This window comes from Microtus oregoni, unplaced genomic scaffold, assembly GCF_018167655.1.
Source record: "Microtus oregoni isolate MIOR12 unplaced genomic scaffold, Mior012 000150F_ref0000365, whole genome shotgun sequence".
NCBI lineage: Eukaryota > Metazoa > Chordata > Mammalia > Rodentia > Cricetidae > Microtus > Microtus oregoni.
In genome coordinates this window covers 523,995-550,647 of record NW_024544800.1, presented here as the reverse complement: position 1 = coordinate 550,647, position 26,653 = coordinate 523,995, and the positions used below count along the sequence as shown (strand labels likewise).

General features: G+C 39.2%; 1 protein-coding gene across 1 annotated transcript in view; it reads left to right on the top strand.

The window, feature by feature from the left end:
- Window positions 1-26,653, top strand: part of LOC121444962 (testis-expressed protein 11-like) — a 301,690-nt gene that overhangs the window by 113,515 nt on the left and 161,522 nt on the right. The window contains exon 13 of the mRNA XM_041646923.1: window positions 18,442-18,593. Within this exon, the coding sequence (XP_041502857.1) occupies window positions 18,442-18,593 (152 nt within the window). The remainder of the gene's footprint in view (window positions 1-18,441; window positions 18,594-26,653) is intronic.

The window sequence follows — 26,653 nt, the reverse complement described above, 5'->3', positions numbered from 1 at the left end:
ATAATTATTCTTATTGAGGTAATCCAGACCCTCAAAGGAAAATGCTGTATGTAAGAACCTTTGATTCTTTACATATTAGTATTTAAATTGGAATGCCCATAGAAGTCAAAAAACTAGTAAGGAACCATTGGGCAGGGAGATGAAGAAAAGTGGGAATAATGCAGGTGGTTTAAGTGGGGAAAGGGAATAGTAGAGTTACATGGGTTGGGGATTTGAAAGAGAGAGAAAATGACTATTATTGAGAATGATAACAAGTACTAAAGACCTTTGGAAAGGCCGTGTGGAAACCTATTATAGAAGTTTCTAAAATATCTATGTATATAAAGGGGTTTAGATGGAGTCACTTTATAATGGGGAGTCAGTGCCTTCTGCCAGATACCATAGATTGTCAAATAAAAACTCTATTGACAGGTATGTTACTACTTTGCAAATTGTTTGTCAGTGGGGTCCCATAGAACTTCCATCCCCCCAAAAAAATTATAGGCTATTACCATTGATCTTGGTTACTTTCTAGACCTTGATGGTAAGAACTTTTTTTGCTGGATTTGCTACTTACCTGAGTCACAGGAGTTAGAAGTTTCATCCCTATTGGCTAGCTTTCATAGTCCTGGAAGGTTCTATGTATACTATTTGGGAGAAAAGTCATCAACAGTCTTACCCGCGTGTGAGCCCTGTGAGTTCCAGTAATGATTGGTCTGTCAAGATATGCCCACTGGTGGAAAATAGTGTAATGAATGTTATGAGAGTAACCAACCACTTTTTGATTGAATTTAAAGTTGTATCTGTAAGATGGAACCCATGTCTGGTATCTTTAGCTGAGCAATAAACCTATGGCTGATTAAGTCATAGCCCCTATGGGAGAACCTAGTCCTATTATTCTACTAATTGGATGGCAATAATATACCACATATACCCCATATTCATGCATCTTTCAACCCTCCTGAAAGAAGCTTCTTTTTGCAGATGATGAGGTCAGTGTACAGAGACTAAGACATTGTAGTGTTCAGAGCTAAATAGGACATCTGTATCACAGCTTCTTTTTCCAAAGCTCAGGAGTCATTTCAGAAGAGGGGGTGGAAAAATTCTAAGAGCCAGGGAGGGTAGATATATCTTCAGCAAAACGATATTTATCAGACACAACAGGACAGCTGCCCACACAGTTGTAACACGGATTCTAATTAGTTTTAATAATAAAAACTCAGAGTCAGCTATTGGGCGTGAGAGCTGAAGAATCAGAGAAGCAGAGCGGCAAGCCACTAGAGAGTTCTTACCTCTACCAATGCTTAGACCAAAGGGGTGATCCTGTCCCTAGGAATGCTCAAACTGACTGCTGTCTCTGTGAAACCTCAGACTACATGTTCAGACTGAATCCTTAAACTGTATCTGAGCTCCTGTCTCCACCTGCCTTATATTCTTCTATCTACCCAGCCATATCACTCCTGTCTCCTCTTCTCTAGTGCTGGGATTAAAGGCATGCGATCCCAAGTGCTAGAATCACCTTTGTTTGAACTCTGTTTCTCTTTTATTATTTTTTTTGTTCTTTCTTTATTTTTTTTGAGACAAGTTTTTTCTGTAGCTTTGGAGCCTGCCCTGGAACTAGCTCTTGTAGACCAGGCTTCCTCAAACTCACTGATCCACCTGTCTCTGCCTCCTTAGTGCTGGGATTAAAGGTGTGCACCACCACTACCCAGCCTTGTTTCTCTTTTAGACAGATTCCAGAGATCTGTCTGCCTCTGTGTCCCAAGTGCTGGGATTAAAGGTGTGTGACACCACTGCTTGGCCTCTATGGCTAACTAGTGGCTTAGCTCTGCACTCTGATCTTCAGGCAAGCTTTCTTTGTTAGATTACAAACAAAATACCACTACATACAAAATCAAACTAGCCCAAATCCCAGATGGTTGGGGAAGGGGTTCTTAATTGCTGTCCCTATCTGAGGAACTATTGACAATTGATGACTGCTAAGGAAGGGAGAGTCAGTTTCCTTCAGAGATACAGATCGTGAGAGGCTACCCATGCTTCAGTAGATGGTTCCACACCTGTGCACATACATAAAAAGAACATGCTTAAATGGACTCAGTAGGTAGTGTTTAAAAAGGAACCTTGTAACTTGGAAGGGGAAAGTGATGAGGTGATAGGGGAGGAATTGGAGAAAAGGAAATGGGGGTGTATTTGATCAAAACATTATATGCTAGTATGACTATTAAATAAAATAAATTAAAAGTGTTCAACATAGTTAGCCACCAGGGAAGTGTAAAATTAAACTACTGGTTTAAATTTCTCACCCTGGTCAGAATGGCTGTAATTAAGTACCTACAAACCAGCAAACACTTGTGGAATAGTAGCAGGGAAAGAAAATTTTTTTCATTAGTTCTTTGATAATTTCTTGATCATATTCACCCTCCCTCACCCTACTCTTCCCATATCCACCTCTTTCCTTTCCGACCCAACTTGGTGTCCTTTTTTTATCCCTACTAAGGCCATGAACAGTGAAAGGCTCCTCAGAACAGCAGCTGAATGTGTTTGAGATGGCAGGTCTCAGGAGGATTCTAGGCATCACAAGAAGAGATAGCCTGCACAACAGTGACATTAAGAAACATCTCCATCTACAGAAGGAAGTAAACTACAGGATATGGCAATGGCGCTTGAGATACTTTGGCCATGTTATGAGAATGAATGACGGCAGATGCCCGAAGATAGTACTGCTGGGAGACATGCACGGGATAAGGCCAAGAGGAAGACCCCCCCCCCCCAAAAAAAAAAACGCTGAATAGACAGCATAAAGGAAGACTGTGGAACCTTAGGATGACAATAACATAAGCATCTAGGACTACCCAGGATAGGAACAACTTGAGAACCGCCATAATGGGCTGCCCATGCATGCTTAAGCATTGCTGGGGCATAAATGATGATGATGATGTTAAATATACAGAATGAGTCTTACTTGGATATAAAAAACAAAATTATGACATTCTAAAGAAAATATTTGCAGCCAATGAATATCTTCTTAAGCAAAAGAACCCAGAATCAAAGTCAATATATGTTTCTCTTATGTGCATCAATTAAAATAAGAAAAGAGAGGAAAGTAGAAGATTATTAGCCATATGGGTGGGGGAAGGGCCTAAGTAAGGTTTAATGATGTTATTAATATGATCATAGTATGTTATGTGTATATCTGAAAATGTCATAATGAAATCAATTACTTTGGGTAATTAAAATATGCTTGTAATAAAAACAAGCCACAAAGCCAGTCCAGATTCCAGGAGAAAAGATCTTAGCAGGCTGTGAATACCAAGAAGCATAATTCATTGGGAGGATATGTTTAGAAACTAGCTATTACAGTGTGCTAGACACACTAGTCCCACCCCCACTTTGATGTGGGAATTAGAGGGATTTTCGCTACTATTCGAGTTGATTTCCTTCTTCCTTATCCTTTCCCCCAAGTCTGCATCCTCTGCTTGTTATGTAAGCTGAAGCTGATTCCTTCTTATATTGCTTACAAAACTGTTGGACAGAAAAGCCCGGCTTCAAAATATAAGTGGTCCGTATTGCTTGTTACACAGTGGAGAATCGGATGAATGTTTGCAGTTCTTCTGTTGTTCCTAGGTTCCATTAATTTCTGACTTAATAGACTTTCCTAGGCTGTTTATTTTTAGTTGAGTGAGCTCACTATTCAACTATTGTCTTTTGTTTCTTTTTGGTTTCAATATTCTCATCCCTAATTTTTATTTTTCTAATTGCATTTGCTTTTAATTACAGAAATTTTTCAAAGTTTCTAAGCACCAACCATATTTTCCTATTCTCTGGCTCTGTGCTGGATTTATTCTCATATTTATTCTGTTATTTTTCTTGAGATAAATAATAATGAGATGGATGTGATTGTTTATTTTTATGTAATTCTTGGCTGAACACTTGATAAGGCATGGTATATTTTTCAGTATTGACCCATATTTTCATTTTACAATTCTCAAAACAGAGTCAGTATTAAAAACATCAGCAATCTGTTTAGGTCCATTTCAGAAATTGTTGGAGATTCTGTCCTTATCTGAAGCCAAACTATCTGGAACAGCAGAAGATTACTCAGGCCTACCCCATTCTTTCCCCCCTTCCCACATGGCTAGCTAGCTTAGATGGAGCATGTCTTCTTTTATCGCTGTCCACTGTTTTGTTTTAGGACATGGTCACTCACTGAATCTGGAGCTGGCTGTTTCAGAGCTCAGTAGAACCTCTGAGATCCTCTTGTCTCTGCCAACCCCTCATGTTGGTTGAGGGGGGTTGTAGAGTTGTATACATTTTAGGTGCTAACTTCATATTGAATATGTGGTATGAAATATTTCCTCTAACTTTACGGATTATCTTTTCATTTTGTTAAATGTTTCCATTGTTGTATAGAAACACTTTAGATTTACATAATCCTAATTGTTTATTTTTAGTTTTGCTTTTGTCTTTTATATTTTAAATCGTTGACAAGATTAATGTCAAAAAGCTTGTTCCCTATTTTTTTCTTTTAGATGTTTTATGGCTTTAGGTATTATACTTAAGTCTTTAATACATGTAGGATTATTTTTTTTGTTTTGTTTTGTTTTTGTGAGACAAGGTTTCTCTGTAGCTTTGGTGCCTGTCCTGGAACTAGCTCTTGTAGACCAGGCTGGTCTCAAACTCACAGAGCTCCGCCTGCCTCTGCCCCCTGAGTCCTGGGATTAAAGGTGTGCGCTACCACTGCCCAGCTTTATAGAATTAATTTTGTGAATAGTGTAAAATAAAGGTGAAGTTTCATGATCTTGAATGTGAATATCTATTTCCCAACATTATTTATTGAAGAGACATTTTTTTTTCTGCTATTTTATAGGTACTCTTACTGAAAAAAATAAGTTTTTTCTTGGTTTTCAATATTGTGCATTGTTCTGTGTTTCTGTTTTGATGGCAGTATCATACTGTAGCTTTGTAGTATAATTTGAAACCAGGAAGTATGATACCTCTAACTTTGTTTTTTTCTTAAGATTTATTTTCATTCTGTTTGTGTGTATGTGTCTCTGTGGATGTGTACGAATGCTTGAAAAAGCCAGAAGAAGGCATCCTGTTCCCTGGGTCTGGACGTACGGGCAGTTGGGAGCCCCCTGACTTGGGTGCTGAGAACCAAACAATCCTCTTGAAGAGTAGGGATGTCTCTTAACTTCTGATTCATATTTTAGCCCTGGCTTTTTATTTTTACAATTTTATTGGTCATTTAGGTTCTTTTGTAGTTTATAAGATTTTAGTATTATTCTATTTCTATAAAAAGATACTAGAATTTTGATAGAGATTACCCTTAATCTGTAGTTTATAGGGGGATAAGCATAAATATGTTAGCACCATTAATTCTTTTAGTTCATGAGAATGTTAGTTTTTCATTTATTTTAATATTTCACCTTAGTTAAGTTTATTCTTAAATATTTATCTTTTCATGTTATAGTAAATGGAAAATACTTTTTTTTACTTGCAGGATATTTCATTGAGATATAAATAAATGATATAGAGTTTTGTATCTCAAAATTTTACAGAATTTATTTATTCTAGTGGCTTCTTGTAATGGTTGCTTGTGCAACCATTGAAATTTTAGCTGTAATACTTATGTCTTGGATCCATTTGGGGTTCTTTATACATGATTCAAAGAAAAAGTCCAGTTTCTTTTTTATAATTAAATTTATTTTTTTAAAAACAATCTTTTCTCATTTTACATACCTATCCCAGTTCCCACTCCTTTCCCTCCTTCCTCTCCCCTGACACTTCCTCCACCCCAGCCCTCCATCCACTCCTCAGAGAGGGTAAGACTTCCCAAGTGGAGTCAACAAACTCTGACACATCACTTTGAGGCAGGACCAAGGCCCTACCCCTACATCTAGGCTGAGCAAGGTATCCCTCCAAAAAGAATGGGTTCTAAAATGCAAAAGTTCAAGCACTAGGGATAAATCCTAGTCCCACTGCCAATGGCCCCACAGACTGCCCAAGCCACACAACTGTCACCCACATTCAGAGGGCCTAGTTTGGTCCTATGCAGGTTCCACCACTATCAGTTCAGAGTCAGTGAACTCTCATTAGCACAGGTCAGCTGTTTCTGTGGGTATCCCCATTATGGTCATGACTCATTTTATCACTTTTCTCTCTCTTGGGCTGGTCTCCAGAAGATCAGTCTAGCATTTAGCTGTGGATCTCTGCATCTGCTTCCATTAGTTGCTGGGTGAAGGTTCTATGATGACAATTAAGGTAGTCATCAATCTGATTACAGGGGGAGACCAGCTCAGGCACCCTCTCCACTATTGCTGAGGGTCTTAGTTGGGGTCATTCTCATGGATTCCTAAGAATTTCCCTAGTGTCAGGTTTCTTGCTAACCCCATAATAGCTCCCTCAATCAAGATATCTCTTTCCTTGTTCTCCCTCTCTGTTCTCCTATCTCAACCATCCCATTCCATCATGTTCTCCTTCTCCCTCCCTGCTTTCCACCCTCTCTTCTCCCCCCACTCCCATTTTTCTCAGGAGATCTTGTCTATTTTCCCTTCCCAGGGGGATTCATGTATGTCTCTCTTAGGGTTCTCCTTGTTACCTAGCTTCTCTGGGACTGTGGACTATAGGCTGGTTATCCTTTGCTTTACGTCTAATATCCACTTATGCATGAGTATGTAACATGTTTGTCTTTCTGGGTCTTAGTTACCTCATTCAGGATGTTTTTTTCTAGTTCCATTCATTTGCATGCCAGTATCAAGATGTCATTGTTTTTTACTGATGAGTAGTACTCCTTTTTGTAAATGTAACACATTTTCTTTATCCATTCTTCAGATGAGGGACATCTAGGTTGTTTCCAGGTTCTGACTATTACAAATAATGCTGTTATGAATGCAGTTGAGGTAATGTCCTTGTACTATGAGTGAGCATCCTTTCAGTATATGTCCAAGAGTGGTATTGTTGGGTCTTGAGGTAGATTGATTCCCAATTTTCTGAACAACTGCCATACGGATTTCCAAAGTAGCTGTACAAGTTTGCACTCCCACCAGTAATGGAGGAGTGTTCTCCTTACTCTGCATCCTCTCCAGCATAAGCTATCATTGGTGTTTTTGATCTTAGCCATTCTGATAGGTGTAGGATGGTATCTCAGATTCGGTTTGCTTTGCATGTTCTTGATGACTAAGGATGTTGAGCAATTCCTTAAGTGTCTTTTGGCCATTTGCAATTCTTCTGTTGAGAATTCTCTTTTTAGTTCTGTACCCCATTTTTTGATTAGATTATTTGGTATTTCAATATCTAGTTTCTTGAGTTCTTTATATATTTTGGAGATTAGTCCTCAGTCAGATGTGGGGTTAGTGAAGATCTTTTCCCATTCTGTAGGATGCTGTTTTGTCTTATTGATTGCGTCCTTTGCCTTACAGAAGCTTCTAAGTTTCAGGAGGTCCCATTTATTAATTATTGCTCTCAGTATTTGTGCTACTGGTGTTATATTTAGGAAGTGGTCTCCTGTGCCCATGTGTTCAAGACTACTTCCCACTTTCTCTTCAGTGAGGTTCAGTGTGGCTAGATTTATGTTGAGGTCTTTGATCCATTTGGACTTGACTTTTGTGGAGGGCGTAGATATGGATCTATTTGCGTTCTACATGTCAACATCCACTTATGCCAGCATCATTTGTTGAAGATGCTTTTTTCCATTGTATAATTTTAGCTTCTTTATCAAAATCATGTGTTCATAGGTGTGTGGATTAATATCAGGCTCTTCAATTCGATTCCATTGGTTCACCTGTCTGTTATTATGCCAATATCAAGCTGTTTTCATCATTATAGCTCTATAGTAGAGCTTGATGTAAGGGATGGTGATGCCTCTGAAGGTCCCTTTATTGTACAGGATTGTTTTGGCTATCCTGGGTTTTTTGTTTTTCCATATGAAGTTGATTATTGTTCTTTCAAGGTCTGTGAAGAATTGTGTTGGGATTTTTTTTGGAGATTTCATTGGAATCTATAGATTGCTTTTTAATAGGACTGCCATTTTTATTATATTTATCCTACCTATTTAATAGCATGGGAAATCTTTCCATTTTCTGATAGCTTTTCAATTTCTTTCTTCAAAGACTTAAAGTTCTTTTCATACAAGTCTTTCGCTGCTTTGGTTAGCATTACAGCAAGATATTTTATATTACTTGTGGCTATTGGTTTTGTTTGTTTGTTTGTTTTGTTTTAGTTTTGGTTTTGGTTTTTTGAGACAGGATTTCTCAGTGTAGCTTTGGCTCTCCTGGAACTCTTTCTGTAGACTAGGCTGGCCTCTAACTCACAGAGATCCATCTGCCTCTGCCTCCCACGTGCTGGGATTAAAGACATGCACCACCACTGACTGGCCCGTAAAGGGTGATGGTTCTCTGACTTCTCTCTTGGCTCTTTTATCATTTGTATATAGGAGGGCTACTGATTTTTTTTTCTTTTTGCTACTTAATTTTTTTTTTGAGTTGATCTTATATCCTGTCACATTACTAAAGGAATTCCCTGGTAGAATTTTTGGGGTCGCTTATATATACTATCATATATCATCTGCAAATAATGAAAGTTTGACTTCTTTCTTTTTTATTTGTATTCTCTTGATCTCCTCTTGTTGTCTTATTGTTCTAGCTGGGACTTTGAATACTATATTGAATAGATATGGAGAGAGTGGACAGACTTGCCTTGTTCTTGATCTTAGTGGAATAGCTTTGAGTTTCTCTCTATTTTAATTTGATGTTGGCTGCCAGCTTGCTGTATTTTGCTTTTATAATGTTTAGGCACATTCCTTATATCCCTGCACTCTCCAAGACCTTTATCATGAAGGGAGGTTGTATTTTGTCAAATGCTTTTTCAGCATCTAATAAGATAATCATATGGTTTTTTTCTCTCAGTTTATTTACATTGTGGATTACATTGACTGGTTTTTGTATGTTGAACCAGCCCTGAATCACTGAGATGAAGCCTACTTGATCATGGTGGATGATTTTTTTGATGTGTTCTTGGATTTGGTTTGCCAGTATTTTGAGTATTTTTGCATCAATATTCATGAGAGAGATTGGTCTGTAATTCTCTTTCTTGGTAGAGTCTTTGTGTGGCTTGGGTATCAGGGTAACTGTAGCCTCATAAAAGGAGTTTAGCAGTGTCCCTTATGTTTCTGTTGTGTGGGATAATTTGAGAAGTATAGGTATTAGCTCTTCTTTGAAATTCTGGTAGAATTCTGTACTGAAACCATGTGGTCCTGGGCTGCTTTTGGTTGACTGCTTTTGATGACTGTTTTTATTTCCTTAGGGCTATAGGTCTATTTAAATAGTTTTTCTAGTCTTGATTTAGCTTTTGGTATGTAATATCTATCCAGAAAATTGTCCATTTCTTTTACTTTTTCCAGTTTTGTAGAGTACCAGTTTTTGAAGTTTGACCTAATGATTCTTTGTATTTCCTCAGTGTCTGTTATTATGTCTGCCTTTTCATTTCTGATTTTGTTAATTTGGATATTCTCTACCTGCCTTCTGGTTAATTTGGATAAGGATTTGTCTATCTTGTTGATATTCTCGAAGAACCAACTCTTTGTTTCATTGGTTCTTTGTATTGTTTTCTTTGTTTCTATTGTATTAATTTCAGTCCTCAATTTGATTATTTCCTGTTGTCTAACTCTCCTGAATGAGTGAACTTCTTTTTGTTCTAGAGCATTCAGATGTGCGGTTAAGTCTCTTGTGTGTGATTTCTCCATTTTCTTTATGTAGGCACTTAGTTCTATGAACTTTCCTCTTAGCACTGCTTTCATAGTATCCCATAGATTTGGTATGTTGTGCATTCATTTTCATTGGTTTCTAGGAAGACTTTAATTTCTTTCTTTATTTCTTCCTTGATCCAGGGGTGATTCACTTGAGCATTGTTCAATTTCCATGAGTTTGTAGACTATCTGCAATTAGTGTTGTTGTTGAATTCTAACTTTAAACCATGATGATTCAATAAGATGCAGGGGCTTATTCCATTTTTTTTTTTGATGTTTGCTTTGTTACGAGTATGTGGTCAATTTTAGAGAAAGTTCCATGAGGTGCTGAGAAGAAGCTATATTCTTTTGTGTTTGGGTGAAATGCTCTGTAGATATCTGTTATGCCCATTTAAGTCATGACATCTGTTAGCTCTCTTATTTCTCTATTAAGTTTCTGTCTGACCTGTCCATTGGTGAGAGTGGGGTGCTGAAGTCTCCTACTATTAGTGTGTGGGCTTTAATGTACGATTTAAGCTTTAGTAATGTCTCTTTTACATATATGGGTGCTCTTGTATTTGAGGCATAGATGTTCAAAATTGGGACTTCATCTTAATGGATTTTTCTGTGCTGAGTATGAAGTGTCCTTCGCCACCTCTTTTGATTGATTTTAGTTTGAAGTCTATTTTGTTAGATATTAGGATAACTGCACCCATCCACTTTTTTCTTAGGTTCATTTGATTGGAAAATATTTTCCAAACCCTTAACTCTGAGGTAATGTCTGTTTTTGAGGTTGAGGTGTGTTTCTCGTATGCAGCAGAATGGGTGGGTCCTGTTTTTGTATCCATTCTCTTAGCCTGTGTCTTTTTATAGGTGAATTGAGTCCATTGATATTAAGAGATATTAATGACCAGTGATTGCTAATTCCTGTTATTTTTAGATGGTAGTGTGTGTGTGTGTGTGTGTGTGTGTGTGTGTGTGTGTGTGTTTTCCTTATTTGAGGTTTGCTGGTATTAGGTTATCTATTGCCTGTGTTTTTTTTTAAATTTATTTATTAAGGATTTCTGCCTCGTCCCCACAACCGCTTCCCATTTCCCTCCCCCTCCCCCGATCAAGTCCCCCCCCCCCTCATCTGCTCGAAGAGCAATCAGGGTTCCCTGACCTGTGGGAAGCCCAAGGACTGCCCACCTCTATCCAGGTCTCGTAAGGTGAGCATTCAAACTGCCTAGGCTCCCACAAAGCCAGTACGTGCAGTAGGATCAAAAACCCACTGCAATTGTTCTTGAATTCTCAGTATTCCTCATTGTCTGCTATGTTCAGCTAGTCCGGATTTATCCCATGCTTTTTCAGACCTAGGCCAGCTGGCCTTGGTGAGATCCCAATAGAACATCCCCATTGTCTTAGTGTGTGGGTGCACCCCTCGTGGTCCTGAGTTCCTTGCTCGTGCTCCGTCTCCTTCTGCTCCTGATTTGGACCTTGAGATTTCTGTCCGGTGCTCCCGTGTGGGTCTCTGTCTCTGTCTCCTTTCATCGCCTGATGAAGGTTAATATTCCTGAGGATGCCTATGTGTTTGTCTTTGGATTCACCTTATTTAGCTTCTCTAGGAACATGAATTATAGGCTCAATGTCCTTTATTTATGGCTAGAAAACAAATATGAGTGAGTACATCCCATGTTCCTCTTTTTGGGTCTGGCTTACCTCACTCAGGATAGTGTTTTCTATTTCCATCCATTTGTATGCAAAATTCAAGAAGTCCTTGTTTTTTACTGCTGAGTAATACTTTAATATGTATATATTCCATACTTTCTTCATCCATTCTTCCGTTGAAGGGCATCTAGGTTGTTTCCAGGTTCTGGCTATTACAAACAATGCTGCCAGGAACATAGTTGAGCATATACTTTTGTTGTATGATAGGGCCTCTCTTGGGTATATTCCCAAGAGTGGTATTGCTGGATCCAGGGGTAGGTTGATCCCGAATTTCCTGAGAAACCGAAACACTGCTTTCCAGAGTGGTTGCACCAGTTTGCATTCCCACCAGCAATGGGTGAGTGTACCCCTTTCTCCACAACCTCTCCAGCAAAGGCTATCATTGGTGTTTTTTATTTTAGCCATTCTGACAGGTGTAAGGTGGTATCTTAAAGTTGTCTTGATTTGCATTTCCCTGATCGCTAAGGAAGTTGAGCATGACCTTAAGTGTCTTTTGGCCATTTGAAGTTCTTCTGTTGAGAATTCTCTGTTCAGATCAGTGCTCCATTTTATAATTGGGTTGATTAGCCTTTTACGGTCTAGTTTCTTGAGTTCTTTATATATTTTGGAGATCAAACCTTTGTCAGTTGCAGGGTTGGTGAAGATCTTCTCCCAGTCAGTGGGTTGTCTTTTTGTCTTAGTGACAGTGTCCTTTGCTTTACAGAAGCTTCTCAGCCTCAGGAAGTCCCATTTATTCAATGATGCCCTTAGTGTCTGTGCTGCGGGGGTTATGCATAGGAAGTGGTCTCCTGTGCCCATGTGCTGTAGAGTACTTCCCACTTTCTCTTCTATCAGGTTCAGTGTGTTCGGACTGATATTGAGGTCTTTAATCCATTTGGATTTGAGTTTTGTGCATGGTGATAGATATGGATCTATTTTCATTCTTCTACAGATTGACATCCAGTTTTGCCAGCACCATTTGTTGAAGATGCTCTCTTTTTTCCATTGTATACTTTTAGCTCCTTTATCGAAGATCAGGTGTTCATAGGTTTGTGGGTTAATGTCAGGGTCTTCTATTCGATTCCATTGGTCGACTTCTCTGTTTTTATGCCAATACCAAGCTGTTTTCAATACTGTAGCTCTGTAATAGAGTTTGAAGTCAGGGATGGTAATGCCTCCAGACAATCCTTTATTGTATAAGATTGTTTTGGCTATCCTGGGTTTTTTGTTTTTCCATATAAAGTTGATTATTGTCTTCTCCAGATCTGTGAAGAATTTTGATGGGATTTTGATGGGGATTGCATTGAATCTATAGATTGCTTTTGGTAGAATTGCCATTTTTACTATGTTGGTCCTCCCAATCCAAGAGCAAGGGAGGTCTTTCCATTTTCTGGTGTCTTCTTCAATTTCTTTCTTCAAAGACTTATAGTTCTTGTCAAGTAGATCTTTCACTTCCTTGGTCAGGGTTACCCCAAGGTATTTTATGCTATTTGTGGCTATCGTGAAAGGTGATGCTTCTCTGATTTCCCTCTCTGCTTCCTTATCCTTGGGGTATAGGAAGGCAACTGATTTTTTGGAGTTGATCTTGTATCCTGCCACGTTACTAAAGGTGTTTATCAGCTGTAGGAGTTCTTTGGTAGAATTTTTGGGGTCGCTTATGTACACTATCATATTATCTGCAAATAACGAAAGCTTAACTTCTTCCTTTCCAATACGAATCCCCTTGATCTCCTTATGTTGTCTTATTGCTATTGCTAGAAATTCAAGCACTATATTGAAGAGGTATGGAGAGAGTGGACATCCTTGTCGTGTTCCTGATCTTAGTGGGATGGCTTTGAGTTTTTCTCCGTTTAATTTAATGTTAGCTGTTGGCTTGCTGTAAATAGCTTTTATTATATTTAGGTAGGACCCTTGTATCCCTATTCTCTCTAAGACCTTTATCATAAAGGGGTGTTGAATTTTGTCGAATGCTTTTTCAGCATCTAATGAAATGATCATATGGTTTTTTTCTTTCAGTTTATTTATATGGTGGATTACATTGATAGATTTGCGTATGTTGAACCAGCCCTGCATCTCTGAGATGAAGCCTACTTGATCATACTAGATAATTTTTCTTATGTGTTCTTGGATTCGGTTTGCCAGTATTTTATTGAGAATTTTTGCGTCGATGTTCATGAGTGAGATAGGTCTGTAATTCTCTTTCTTGGTTGGGTCTTTGTGTGGTTTTGGTATCAGGGTAACTGTAGCTTCATAAAAGGAATTTGGCAATGACTCTTCTGTTTCTATATTGTGAAATACATTAAGGAGTATAGGTATTAGGTCTTCTTGGAAGTTCTGGTAGAATTCTGCATTGAAACCATCGGGTCCTGGGCTTTTTCTCGAATGGAGATTTTTGATAACCGTTTCTAATTCTTCGCGAGTAACCAGTCTATTTAGATCAATCACCTGGTCTTGGTTTAGCTTTGGTATATGGTACTTATTTTAAAAAATGTCCATTTCTTTTGTATTTTCCAGTTTTGTGGCATACAGGATTTTGTAGTAAGATCTAATGATTCTCTGAATTTCCTCTGTGTCTGTGGTTATGTCCCCCTTTTCATTTCTGATCTTATTAATTTGCAAATTCTCTCTCTGCCGTTTGATTAGTTTGGATAGGGGTTTGTCAATCTTGTTGATTTTCTCTAAGAACCAGTTTTTTGTTTCATTGATTCTTTGGACTGTTTTCTGTGTTTCTATTTTGTTGATTTCAGCCCTCAGTTTTATTATTTCCAGTCTTCTACTTCTCCTGGGCGCGTCTGCTTCTTTTTTTTTTAGAGCTTTCAGGTGTGTTGTTAAGTCCCCAATGTATGCATTCTCCGTTTTCTTTAAGTGGGCACTTAGTGCTATGAACTATCCTCTTAGCACTGCTTTCATTGTGTCCCATAGGTTTGAGTATGTTGTCCCTTTATTTTCATTAAGTTCAAGGAAGACTTTAATTTCTTTCTTGATTTCTTCCTTGACCCAGGTGTGCTTCAGTAGTTGACTGTTCAGTTTCCATGAGTTTGTCGGTTTTTTGGGGGTAGCGTGGTTGTTGCTTTCTAACTTTAATCCGTGGTGATCTGATAAGACACAGGTGGACACTGATATTTTTTTGTAACTGTGGAGTTTTCCTTTGTTTCCGAGTATGTGGTCAATTTTTGGGAAGGTTCCATGAGCTGCAGAGAAGAAGGTGTATTCTTTCCTATTTGGGTGGAATGTTCTATAGATGTCTGTTAAGTCCATTTGATTCATTACCTCCAATAATTCTCTTAATTCTCTATTAGGTTTCTGTCTGATTGACCTGTCCCTTGGAGAGAGAGGTGTGTTGAAGTCTCCTACTAATAGTGTGTGTGGTTTGATGTCTGCCTTGAGTTCTAGTAATATTTCTTTTACATAAGTAGGTGCTTTTATATTGGGGGCGTAGATATTCAGGATTGAGACGTCATCCTGATGAATTGTTCCTGTTATGAGTATAAAGTAACCATCTCGGTCTCTTCTGATTGATTTTAGTTTGAAGTCAGTTTTGTTAGAAATTAGTATGGCCACACCTGCTTTTTTCTTAGGACCATTTGCTTGAAACACCTTTTCCCACCCCTTTACTCTGAGTAGGTGCCTGTCTTTGTGGTTGAGATGTGTTTCTTGTAAACAGCAGAATATTGGATCCTGTTTTCTTATCCAATCTCTTAGCCTGCGCCTTTTTATAGGTGAATTGAGCCCATTAATATTAAGTGATATTAATGACCAGTGGTTGTTTACTCCGGTTATTCTTATTGCTTTTGGTAGTAGAGATTGTGTGTCTCCCTTCTTTGAGATGTGCTGGTGAAGGATCACTAGATGCCTGGGTTATTGTAGGCAGTGTTGTCAGTGTTGGATTCCTTGGGTTGCGATTTTCCTTCTAATACTTTCTGTAGGGCTGGATTTGTGGCTATATATTGTTTAAATTTGTTCTTATCCTGGAATGTCTTGTTTTCTCCATTGATAATGAACGATAGCTTGGCTGGGTATAGTAGTTTGGGTTTGCATCCATGGTCTCTTTGCCTGTGTATTTGTGGGTGCAGTTAGCTTCCTTGTGTTGGAGTTTTTCTTCTAATACTTTCTATAAGGCTGAATTTGTGGATAGGTATTGTTTAAATCTGGTTTTATCATGGAATATCTTGTTTTCTTCGTCTATATTAATGAAATAGTTACTAGGTATAGTAGTCTGGACTTGCATCTGTGATCTCTTAGTGTCTACATCACATCTGTCCAGGACCTTCCGGCTTTCAGAGTTGCCATTGAGAATATGGGTGTAATTCTGATTGGTCTGCCTTTATATGTTATTCTTCCTTTATTCTGTACATTTACTGTTTTGATTATTATATGGCAAGGGGTCTTTTTTTCCTGGTCTAGTCTATTTGGTGTTCTGAAAGCTTCTTGTATGTTCATAGGGTTGTCCTTCTTTAGGTTGGGAAAGTAGTCCTCTATGATTTTGTTGAATATATTTATGTGCCTTTAAGGTGGACGACTTCTCCTTCTTCTAACCCTATTATTCTTAGATTTGGTCTTTTCATGGTGTCTCAGATTTCCTGGATGTTTTGTGCTAAATATTAGTAGGATTTAACATTTTCTTTGAATGATGAATCTATTTCCTCTATAAGTATCTTCAACACCTAACTCTCTTCCATCTCTTGTAATCTGTTGGTTATACTTGCATCTGTAGTTCTTGTTTGTTTACCCAGATTTTCCATTTTCAAAATTCCCTCGGTTTGTGTTTTCTTTGTTGACTCTATTTCAATTTTCAAGTCTTGAACTGTTTGAACTATTTGCTTCACCTGTTTGATTGTTTTTTTTTTCTTGATTTTCTTGGCTTTCTTTAAGAGATTTATTGATTTAATTCAATTTCTTGTTTGTCTTTTCCTCCATTTCTTTAAGGGATTTTTTTCATTTCCTCTTTTAGGGTCTCTATCATCTTCATAAAGTTATACTTAAGGTCATTTTCTTCTGTGTCTTCTGGGTTAGGATGTTCTTGTCTTCTTGTTATAGGATCACTAGGTTTTGGTGGTGCCATATTGCTCTTTATGTTGTTGAATGTGTTCTTACACTTCTGTCTGCCCATCTCTTCCTCTAGTGGGTGCAAGTGGGGTCTGTGCTTCAGAGTCCCTCTTCCTCCAATTGGTGAAGATTGGGCCTGTGGCTTTGGTGGACACTCTTCTTCCAGGTGCAGGCAGGTTTGTGCCTCTAGTGGATGCTAATAATGTTTTGGGACTCCTCCAGGTATAGGTGGGGCCAAGGCTCCCTCCAGGCGCAGTCAGGGCCAAGACTCTGGTGGTCACAGATGCTCTCCAGGGGCAGTCTGGGCCATGACTCCAGTGGTCACAGATGAGGTAGGGGGAATAAGGTTGCACCTGTGAGGATGCTGCTCCAGAATCTCTGGGGTTTGGTGGGTGGAGTTGGGGCATGGTTGTTTCTCCCAGGGCTTCAGCTCAGAGAGCAGAGCTCTCCAACTGGGTACCCAGCAGACACTTACTTTCTAGGGGCAGTATGTGCCAAGGCTCCGGTGGGCACAGATGCGGTGGAGGATGGTTGTGTATATGGGGAGGTTACTCCGGGATCTCTAGGGTTTGGTAGGTAGGGATGGGGCATGGGATGTGCTTCCTGAGGCTAGGGCACAGAGAGCAGAGCCCTCCAACCGGGAACCCAGACACTCACCTCTCCGGGGGCAGTCTGGGCAAAACTCCGTAGGTGCAGTTACGGTGGGGGATGGTCCATGTGTCGAGAAATACTTCTGTAATTCTAAATTTGCTCAGTTAATCAGTAAAGATGGAAAGGACTTATCTGGAATGAAAACACCATCAGGGTCATAGATGGCCTAAGCCAGAACAGCAACCTTGTTACTACTTGTACTCTGGGGTCCTGGCACCCGTGATGCCGAGCCTTGGGCAAAAGAGCTACCTTAGATTGGCCCACAAGGTGAGTTGGGCAGGATCAACTCAATTTCTTTTGGATGTGAAATTTTCCTTATTTTTTCATCATTTGTTTAAAGACTTATTTCACCATTAAATGGTTGTAGGACCTTCATCAAAAATCATTTGGCTATATGCCAAGGTTTACTTCTGTGTTCTCTATTTTATTTCATTGGCTTATATGTATGTATTTATGCCAGTTCCATACATTTTGGTTGCTGTATCTTTGTAATAAGCTTTAACATTAGAAAGCATGAGTTGTCCAACTTTGGTCTTTGTTTTCATATTTTTGGGATTATTTCAGGGCCTTTGAAATTCTGTATGAATTTTATGATACATATTTTAATTTCTCAAAAAGAGATACTGTCTCAAAAATTTGTTAGTATTTCAATAGGTATTACATTAAATATTTATAATATGTTGAGAGTATTCACATTTTAATAATATTAAAAACCAGACATAGGGGCTTATGTTTGGACTCCTATCCCTTAGAAAGCCAAGACAAGAGGATTCCTAGAAGTTTAAGACTTGGCTACATAATAAGTTCAAGGCAAACTTGGGCTACAGAGTGAGAACTTTTCTTGAGAAAAAAAACCAAATAAACAAAACGATAAAGAAAATGTTGGGCTGGCAATATGGCTCAATAGTAATTATGCCCACCTCCAAGCTTGAGGACCTAAGCTCCATTTCTGGGACGTACATGATGGAAGGAAAGAATCCGTTTTCATAATTTGTTGTCTGCCCTCTACATGCATTCCCTGATACGGATACATATTCTCTCTCTCTCTCTCTCTCTCTCTCTCTCTCTCTCTCTCTCTCTCTCTCTCTGTCTCTCTCTGTCTCTCTCTGTCTCTCTCTGTCTCTCTCTGTCTCTCTCTGTCTCTCTCTCTCTCTCCTTCCTCCCTCCTCACACACACACACATAATAAAAATTTGAAGAAAATATTGCTATAATTAAATGATCTATTATTGACAAATAGGCATTTGATGGCATCAACTATCAACTAAGCTTGTTTTGGCTGACATTGAAATTATTTTAATCCCATTAATCAAAAAACCAGTTCTGTTTGTAATGCTTAAAATTATGTCTTTTGGACAGAGATTCTGTTGGGTTTTCTTTTCTGAGGATCATCTCTGATCATTTTAAGTTGGCAGAAGATAGTAGAAAAGTTGAATTGTTCTGCATCGACATGCTTTTACAGAAAGATCAAGTCCTGTTTGCTGAAGAGAAGATTAAAGAAATCCTTAGAGGTCAGTAAGATTCTGCATTTCCTAAAAGTTGTTAATGTGCTTATTATTTTAAGATAAATGTCAGAGCAATGGCAAAATCCTCAGGGTTTTCACATTTTTTTCTTTCTCCTTAATGTTTTTCAACAACAGTGTAACTATCTAGAGGTCACAAGTTTGGTGTGCTATAATGAACAGCTAAGCAAAAATGACAAAACATCTTCAAAATAAAGACAAACCTCTGATCTTAAAGTCCATCTGTAGTAGAAAATTATGAGGTTTATAAACCCAAGTTCATGTTTCTTATTTGAGCTCAAGTTAGCTATGTGCATTTGGGCAAGTCAGTATCTCTGTACTCTGGCTTTTCAGCTGTAAAGTGAATATTGTGAACAGAATTCTTGCTTTTAAAGCTCTTACCAACATCATTATTTTGATACAGTCTTACACAAACTCCACCCAGATAAAACATTTGATTTTCTGTACTTAAAGCAGAGGTATAGAACCAACTCTGCTCAACATTGCCCTATCTACTCTCTGCACAACAGCTATACCTTAAAGTATACAGATGATAGAACCTATTTCTTGAAAGATTCTCTGCCTGACCTCATCTTTCCATCAGTAGTGATAGTCACTAAATGTTAAGAATGAGGTCTGTTCTGAGTGGTGACATTTAGGGTGATGTGTTGCTTCTATCATATTTTACTGCATTGCTTAAATTTGCATGTTTTCATAAAAGCAAAGACAGTAGTAGTTTCTGGAAGGATCATCAGATGTTAAGAGCTTTTTGAATTCTATTTCCTATGAAATATGTTTTTCTTTTTTTTTTAAAGTCAGTCAATTTTATTTTCATTTCTGGAATATCTTTTTTTTTATTGAGAAAAAAAATTTCCGCCTCCTCCCAGCCTCCCACTCCTCCCCCCTCCCCCCACACCTCTCCCCGTCCACCCATTCCTCTCCCCCTCCCCCCACTCCTCTCCCCGTCCCCCCACTCCTCTCCCCCTCCCTCTCAAGTCTGAAGAGCAGTCAGGGTTCCCTGCCCTGTGGAAAGTCCAAAGTCCTCCCCCATCCATCCTGGTCTAGGAAGGTGAATATCCAAACTGGCTAGGCTCCCACAAAGCCAGAACATGAAGTAGGATCAAAACCCTGTGCCATTGTCCTTGGCTTCTCAGCAGCCCTCATTGTCCGCCATATTCAGAGAGTCCGGTTTTATCCCCTGCTTTTTCAGTCACAGTCCAGCTGGCCTTGGTGAGCTCCCAATAGATCAGCCCCACTGTCTCCGTGGGTGGGTGCACCCCTCGTGGTCCCGACTTCTTTGCTCATCTTCTCCCTCCTTCTGTTCCTCATTGGGACTTTGGGAGTTCAGTCCAGTGCTCCAGTGTGGGTCTCTATCTCTATCTCCATCCATCGCCAGATGAAGGTTCTATGGTGATATGCAAAATATTCATCAGTATGGCTATAGGATAGGATCATTTCAGGTACCCTATTTTCAGCTGCCCCAGGAACTAACTGGGGACCTCGCCGTGGGCACCTGGAAGCCCCTCTAGGTCCAAGTCTCTTCCCAACCCTAAGATGGCTCCCTTAATTAAGATATGTGCTTCCCTGCTCCCCTATTCAACCTTCCTTTATCCCCATCATCCCGTTGCCCCAAGTTCTCCCCATCCTACCCTTCTCACTTTTCTCTCCCCATCTCCCCTTACCCCCCTCCCACCCCACCCTTAAGATCCCGATTTTTTGCCTGGCAATCTTGTCTACTTCCCCTACCCAGGAGGATAGCTATATGTTTTTCTTTGGGTTCACCTTCTTATTTAGCTTCTTTAGGATATCAAATTATAGACTCACTGACCTTTATTTATGGCTAGAAACCTATTATGAGTGAGTACATCCCATGTTCATCTTTTTGGGTCTGGATTACCTCACTCAGGATAGTGTTTTCTGTTTCCATCCATTTGCATGCAAAATTTGAGAAGTCATTGTCTTTTACCGCTGAGTAGTACTCTAATGTGTATATATTCCACACTTTCTTCATCCATTCTTCCATTGAAGGACCTCTAGGTTGTTTCCAGGTTCTGGCTATTACAAATAATGCTGCTATGAACATAGTTGAACAAATGCCCTTGTCATATGATCGGGCATCTCTTGGGTATAATCCCAGGAGTGGTATTGCTGGGTCCAGGGGTAGGTTGATCCCGAATTTCCTGAGAAACCGAAACACTGCTTTCCAAAGTGGTTGCACAAGTTTGCATTCCCACCAGCAATGGATGAGGGTTCCCCTTCCTCCACAGCCTCTCCAGCAAAGGCTATCCTAGGTGTTTTTGACTTTAGCCATTCTGACAGGTGTAAGATGGTATGTCAAAGTTGTTTTGATTTGCATTTCCCTGATTGCTAAGGAAGTTGAGCACGACCTTAAGTGTCCTTTGGGCATTTGAACTTCTTCTGTTGAGAATTCTCTATTCAGTTCAGTGCCCCATTTTTTTATTGGGTTAATTAGCATTTTAAAGTCTAGTTTCTTGAGTTCTCTATATATTTTGGAGATCAGACCTTTGTCTGTTGCGGGGTTGGTGAAGATCTTCTCCCAGTCAGTAGGTTGCCTTTGTGTCTTAGTGACAGTGTCCTTTGCTTTACAGAAGCTTCTCAGTTTAAGTAGGTCCCATTTATTCAATGTTGCCCTTAACGTCCGTGCTTCTGGGGTTATACATAGGAAGCGATCTCCTGTGCCCATCTGTTGTAGGGTATTTCCCACTTTCTCTTCTATCAGGTTCAATGTGTTCTGACTGATAGTGAGGTCCTTAATCCATTTGGACTTGAGTTTTGTGCACGATGATAGATATGGGTCTATTTTCATTCTTCTACAGGTTGACATCCAGTTGTGCCAGCACCATTTGTTGAAGATGCTTTCTTTCTTCCATTGTATACTTTTAGCTCCTTTATCGAAAATGAGGTGTTCATAGGTTTGTGGGATAAAATCCGGGTCTTCTATACGATTCCATTGGTCTACTTCTCTGTTTTTATGCCAGTACCACACTGTTTTCATTACTGTAGCTCTGTAATAGAGTTTGAAGTCAGGGATGGTAATGCCTCCAGAAGATCCTTTATTGTATAGGATTGTTTTGGCTATCCTGGGTTTTTTGTTTTTCCATATAAAGTTGATTATTGTGCTCTCAAGATCTGTGAAGAATTTTGATGGGATCTTGATGGGGATTGCATTGAATCTATAAATTGCCTTTGGTAGAATTGCCATTTTTACTATGTTGATCCTCCCAATCCAAGAGCAAGGGAGGTCCATCCATTTTTTGGTATCCTCTTCAATTTCTTTCTTCAATTCCTTAAAGTTCTTGTCAAATAGATCTTTCACTTCCTTGGTTAGAGTTACCCCAAGATATTTTATGCTGTTTGTGGCTATCGTGAATGGTGATGCTTCTCTGATTTCCCTCTCTGCTTCCATATCCTTTGTGTATAAGAGGGCGACTGATTTTTTGGAGTTGATCTTGTATCCTGCCACATTACTAAAGCTGTTTATCAGCTGTAAAAGTTCTTTGGTGGAGTTTTTGGGGTCGCTTATGTACACTATCATATCATCTGCGAATAACGAAAGTTTAACTTCTTCCTTTCCAATTCGAATCCCCTTGATCCCCTTATGTTGTCTTATTGCTATTGCTAGAACTTCAAGCACTATATTGAAGTGGTATGGCCAGAGTGGACAGCCTTGTCGTGTTCCTGAGTTAAGCGGGATGGCTTTGAGTTTCTCTCCGTTTAATTTGATGTTAGCTGTCGGCTTGCTATATATAGCTTTTATTATATTTAGGTATGACCCTTGTATCCCTAATCTCCCCAAGACTTTTAACATAAATGGATGCTGAATTTTGTCAAATGCTTTTTCAGCATCTAATGAAATGATCATATGTTTTTTTTCTTTCAGTTTATTTATATGCTGGATTACATTGATAGATTTTCGTATGTTGAACCAGCCCTGCATCCCTGGGATGAAGCCTACTTGATCATAATGGATCATTTTTCTAATGTGTTCTTGGATTCGGTTTGCCAGTATTTTGTTGAGGATTTTTGCTTCGATATTCATGAGTGAGATTGTCCTGTAATTCTCTTTCCTGGTTGAGTCTTTGTGTGGTTTTGGTATCAGAGTAACTGTAGCTTCATAAAAGATATTTGGTAATGACCCTTCTATTTCTATGTTGTGGAATACATTAAGGAGTATAGATATTAGGTCTTCTTGGAAGTTCTGGTAGAAATCTGCATTGAAACCATCTGGTCCTGGGCTTTTTTTTGGTAGGGAGGTTTTTGATAACAGCTTCTAATTCTTCGCGACTGACAGGTCTGTTTAGATTGTTCACCTGGTCCTGGTTTAATTTTGGTAAATGGTATTTATCTAAAAAAGTGTCCATTTCTTTTACATTTTCCAGTTTTGTGGCATACAGGATTTTGTAGTAAGATCTAATGACTCTCTGAATTTCTTCTGTGTCTGTGGTTATGTCCCCCTTTTCATTTCTGATCTTATTAATTTGCGTATTCTCTCTCCGTCGTTTGATTAGTTTGGATAGGGGTTTGTCAATCTTGTTGATTTTTCTCCAGGAACCAGTTTTTTGTTTCATTGATTCTTTGTATTGTTTTCTGTGTTTCTATTTTGTTGATTTCAGCCCTCAGTTTTATTCTTTCCAGTCTTCTACTCCCCCTAGGTGAGTCTGCTTCTTTTTTTTCTAGAGCTTTCAGGTGGGCTGTTAAGTCTCCAATATGTGCTTTCTCTGTTTTCTTTAAGTGGGCACTTAGTGCTATGAACTTTCCTCTTAGAACTGCTTTCATAGTGTCCCATAAGTTCGAGTATGTTGTTTCTTTATTTTCATTGAATTCAAGGAAGACTTTAATTTCTTTCTTTATTTCTTCCTTAATCCAGGTATGGTTCAGTAGTTGACTGTTCAGTTTCCATGAGTTTGTAGGCTTTTTGGGGGTAGCATTGTTGTTGAATTCTAACTTTAATCCATGGTGATCTGATAAGACACAGGTGGTTACTAATATTTTTTTGTAACTGTGTAAGTTAGCTTTGTTACCGAGTATGTGGTCAATTTTCGAGAAGGTTCCATGAGCTGCAGAGAAGAAGGTATATTCTTTCCTCTTTGGGTGGAATAATCTATAAATGTCTGTTAAGTCCATTTGCTTCATTACCTCCATTAATTCTCTTATTTCTCTGTTAGGTTTCTGTCTGATTGACCTGTCCCTTGGTGAGAGAGGCGTTTTGAAGTCTCCTACTATTAGTGTGTGCGGTTTGATGGCTGCCTTGAGTTTTAGTAATGTTTCTTTTACGTACGTGGGTGCTTTTATATTAGGGGCATAGATATTCAGGATTGAGACTTCTTCCTGATGAATTGTTCCTGTTATGAGTATAAAATGCCCCTCTCCATCTCTTGTGATTGATTTAAGTTTGAAGTAAACTTTGTTAGAGATTAGTATGGCCACACCTGCTTGTTTCTTAGGTCCATTTGCTTGATAAGCCTTTCCCCAGCCCTTTACTCTGAGTAGGTGCCTGTCTTTGTGGTTGAGGTGTGTTTCTTGTAGATAGCAGAATGTTGGATCCTGTTTTCTTATTCAATCTCTTAGCCTGTGCCTTTTTATAGGTGAGTTGAGCCCATTGACATTAAGTGATATTAATGACCAGTGGTTGTTAACTCTGGTCCCTTTTTTAGTAGTAGGGTTGGTGTGTTTCCCTTCTTTGAGTTGCACTGTTGAAGGGCCTCTAGATGTCTGGGTTATAGTGGTCATTGTTGGACTCCTTAGTTAGTGATTTTCCTTCTATTATTTTCTGTAAGGCTGGATTTGTGGCTTCGTATTGTTTAAATTTGTTTTTATCCTGGAAAATTTTATTTTCTCCATTTATAGTGAACGAAAGCTTGGCTGGATATAGTAGTCTGGGCTTGCATCCATGGTCTCTTAGTTTTTGCAGTACATCTATCCCGGACCTTTTGGCTTTCATGGTTTCCATAGAGAAGTCAGGTGTAAGTCTGATAGGTTTACCTTTATAAGTAACTTGGCCTTTTTCCTTTGCGGCTCTTAATATTCTTTCTTTATTCTGTATATTTTGTGTTTTGATTATTATATGGCGAGGGGATGTTTTTTTTTTTTTTTTTGATCCAGCCTATTTGGTGTTCTGTATGCTTCTTGAACCTTCATAGTTACCTCTTTCTTCAGGTTGGGAAAGTTTTCTTCTATAATTTTATTAAATATATTTTCTGGACCGTTGAGCTGCACTTCTTCTCCTTCTTCTGCTCCTATTATTCTTAAGTTTGGTCTTTTTATTGTGTCCCATATTTCCTGAATGTTTTGTGATGAGAGTTTGTTGGACTTGCTGTTTTCTTTGATCAGTGCGTTTATTTTCTCTATGTTATCCTCAGAATCTGAGATTCTTTCTTCCATCTCTTGTATTATGCTGGTTATGCTTGTTTCTGTAGTCTCTATTCGTTTACCTAGATTTTCCATGTCCAGCCGGCCCTCTGTTTGTGTTTTCTTCTTTGCCTCCATTTCAGTTTTCAAGTCATGAACTGTTTCCATTATCTGTTTGATTGTTTTTCCTTGGTTTCCTAGGGTATCATTCACTGATTTACTCAATTCCTCGAACTTTCTGTTATACTTCTCATCCATTTCCATAAGGGCGTCTTTTATATGCTGTTTAAGGGTGTCAATCACTTTCATGAAGTCAGTTTTTTCTACTTCTTGATTAAGGTGTTCATGTCCTCCTGTTGCGAGGTCGCTGGCTTCTGGTGGTTTCGTGTTGTTTTTCAGATTGTTGGGTGAATTCTTGCATTGGCGTCTGCCCATCTCTTCCTTCCAATACTCCCCTATGGATCTTCTTTTACAGAATCAGGTCTTTTTGTCCACTGATGTACCTTCCCAGTGATGTCACTCCCCAGTGATGTTTCTCCTGGTGTCCAGGTCGGATCTCCGTGCTGCTTGGTTAGCTACCAAACAAAGGGCCCACCCTGCTTGCTGCAGGCAGGCTATGGGGACAAAGGAGCTACCGCCCTCCCCTTTGCCCTCCCAATTCGGGTTCGGTCCCAGAGCCCAAGCAGGCTGAGCTGGGAGGCGCTATGCCGCCAAAGAAGGGAGGGAGGGAGGGAGGGAGGGAGGGAGGGAGGGAGGGAGGGAGGGAGGGAGGGAGACAGGGGGTGGGGGGATCTGGGTGTAAGCTGGATGGGATAGGAAGAGAGAGGAGGTATCGGGCAGTATAGCCCCTGTAGGATGACCAGGAAGTGTAGGCGGGCTGAGGTCCATCTGATTTCCCTGTTCCCTGCTGCCGCAGCACTCACTCACCACAATGGTGTTTCACTCGGTGCCCAGATCGAAACTCCATGCTGCTTGGTTAGCTCGCAAACAAAGGGACCTCTCTGTTTTTATACCAATACCAAGCTGTTTTCAATACTGTAGCTCTGTAGTAGAGTTTGAAGTCAGGGATGGTAATGCCTCCAGAAGTTCCTTTATTATATAAGACTGTTTTGGCTATCCTGGGTTTTTTGTTTTTCCATATAAAGTTGATTATTGTCCTCTCAAGATCTGTGAAGAATTTTGATGGGACCTTGATGGGGATTGCATTGAATCTATAAATTGCCTTTGGTAGAATTGCCATTTTTACTTTGTTGATCCTCCCAATCCAAGAGCAAGGGAGGTCCTTCCATTTTCTGGTATACTCCTCAGTTTCTTTCTTCAATTCCTTAAAGTTCTTGTCAAATAGATCTTTCACTTCCTTGGTTAGAGTTACCCCAAGATATTTTATGCTATTTGTGGCTATTGTGAAAGGTGATGCTTCTCTGACTTCCCTCTCTGCTTCCATATCCTTTGTGTATAAGAGGGCGCCTGATTTTTTGGAGTTGATCTTGTATTTTTCTAATGATACCCTTTCTCCAGATCTTTATTAAGAATTCAATTACTTTTTGGATCCCTTTTGATAATCTTGGTTATCTGGTTTTCTGGCCCTTGGCATTTCTTTTAATTTGTTTATTTTACATCCTGGTTTTCCGTCTCTGTGAGCTCCTATGAGCCTAGGTTAGTTGATTCTGTGGGTTTTCTTGTGATGTCCTTGATCCCCT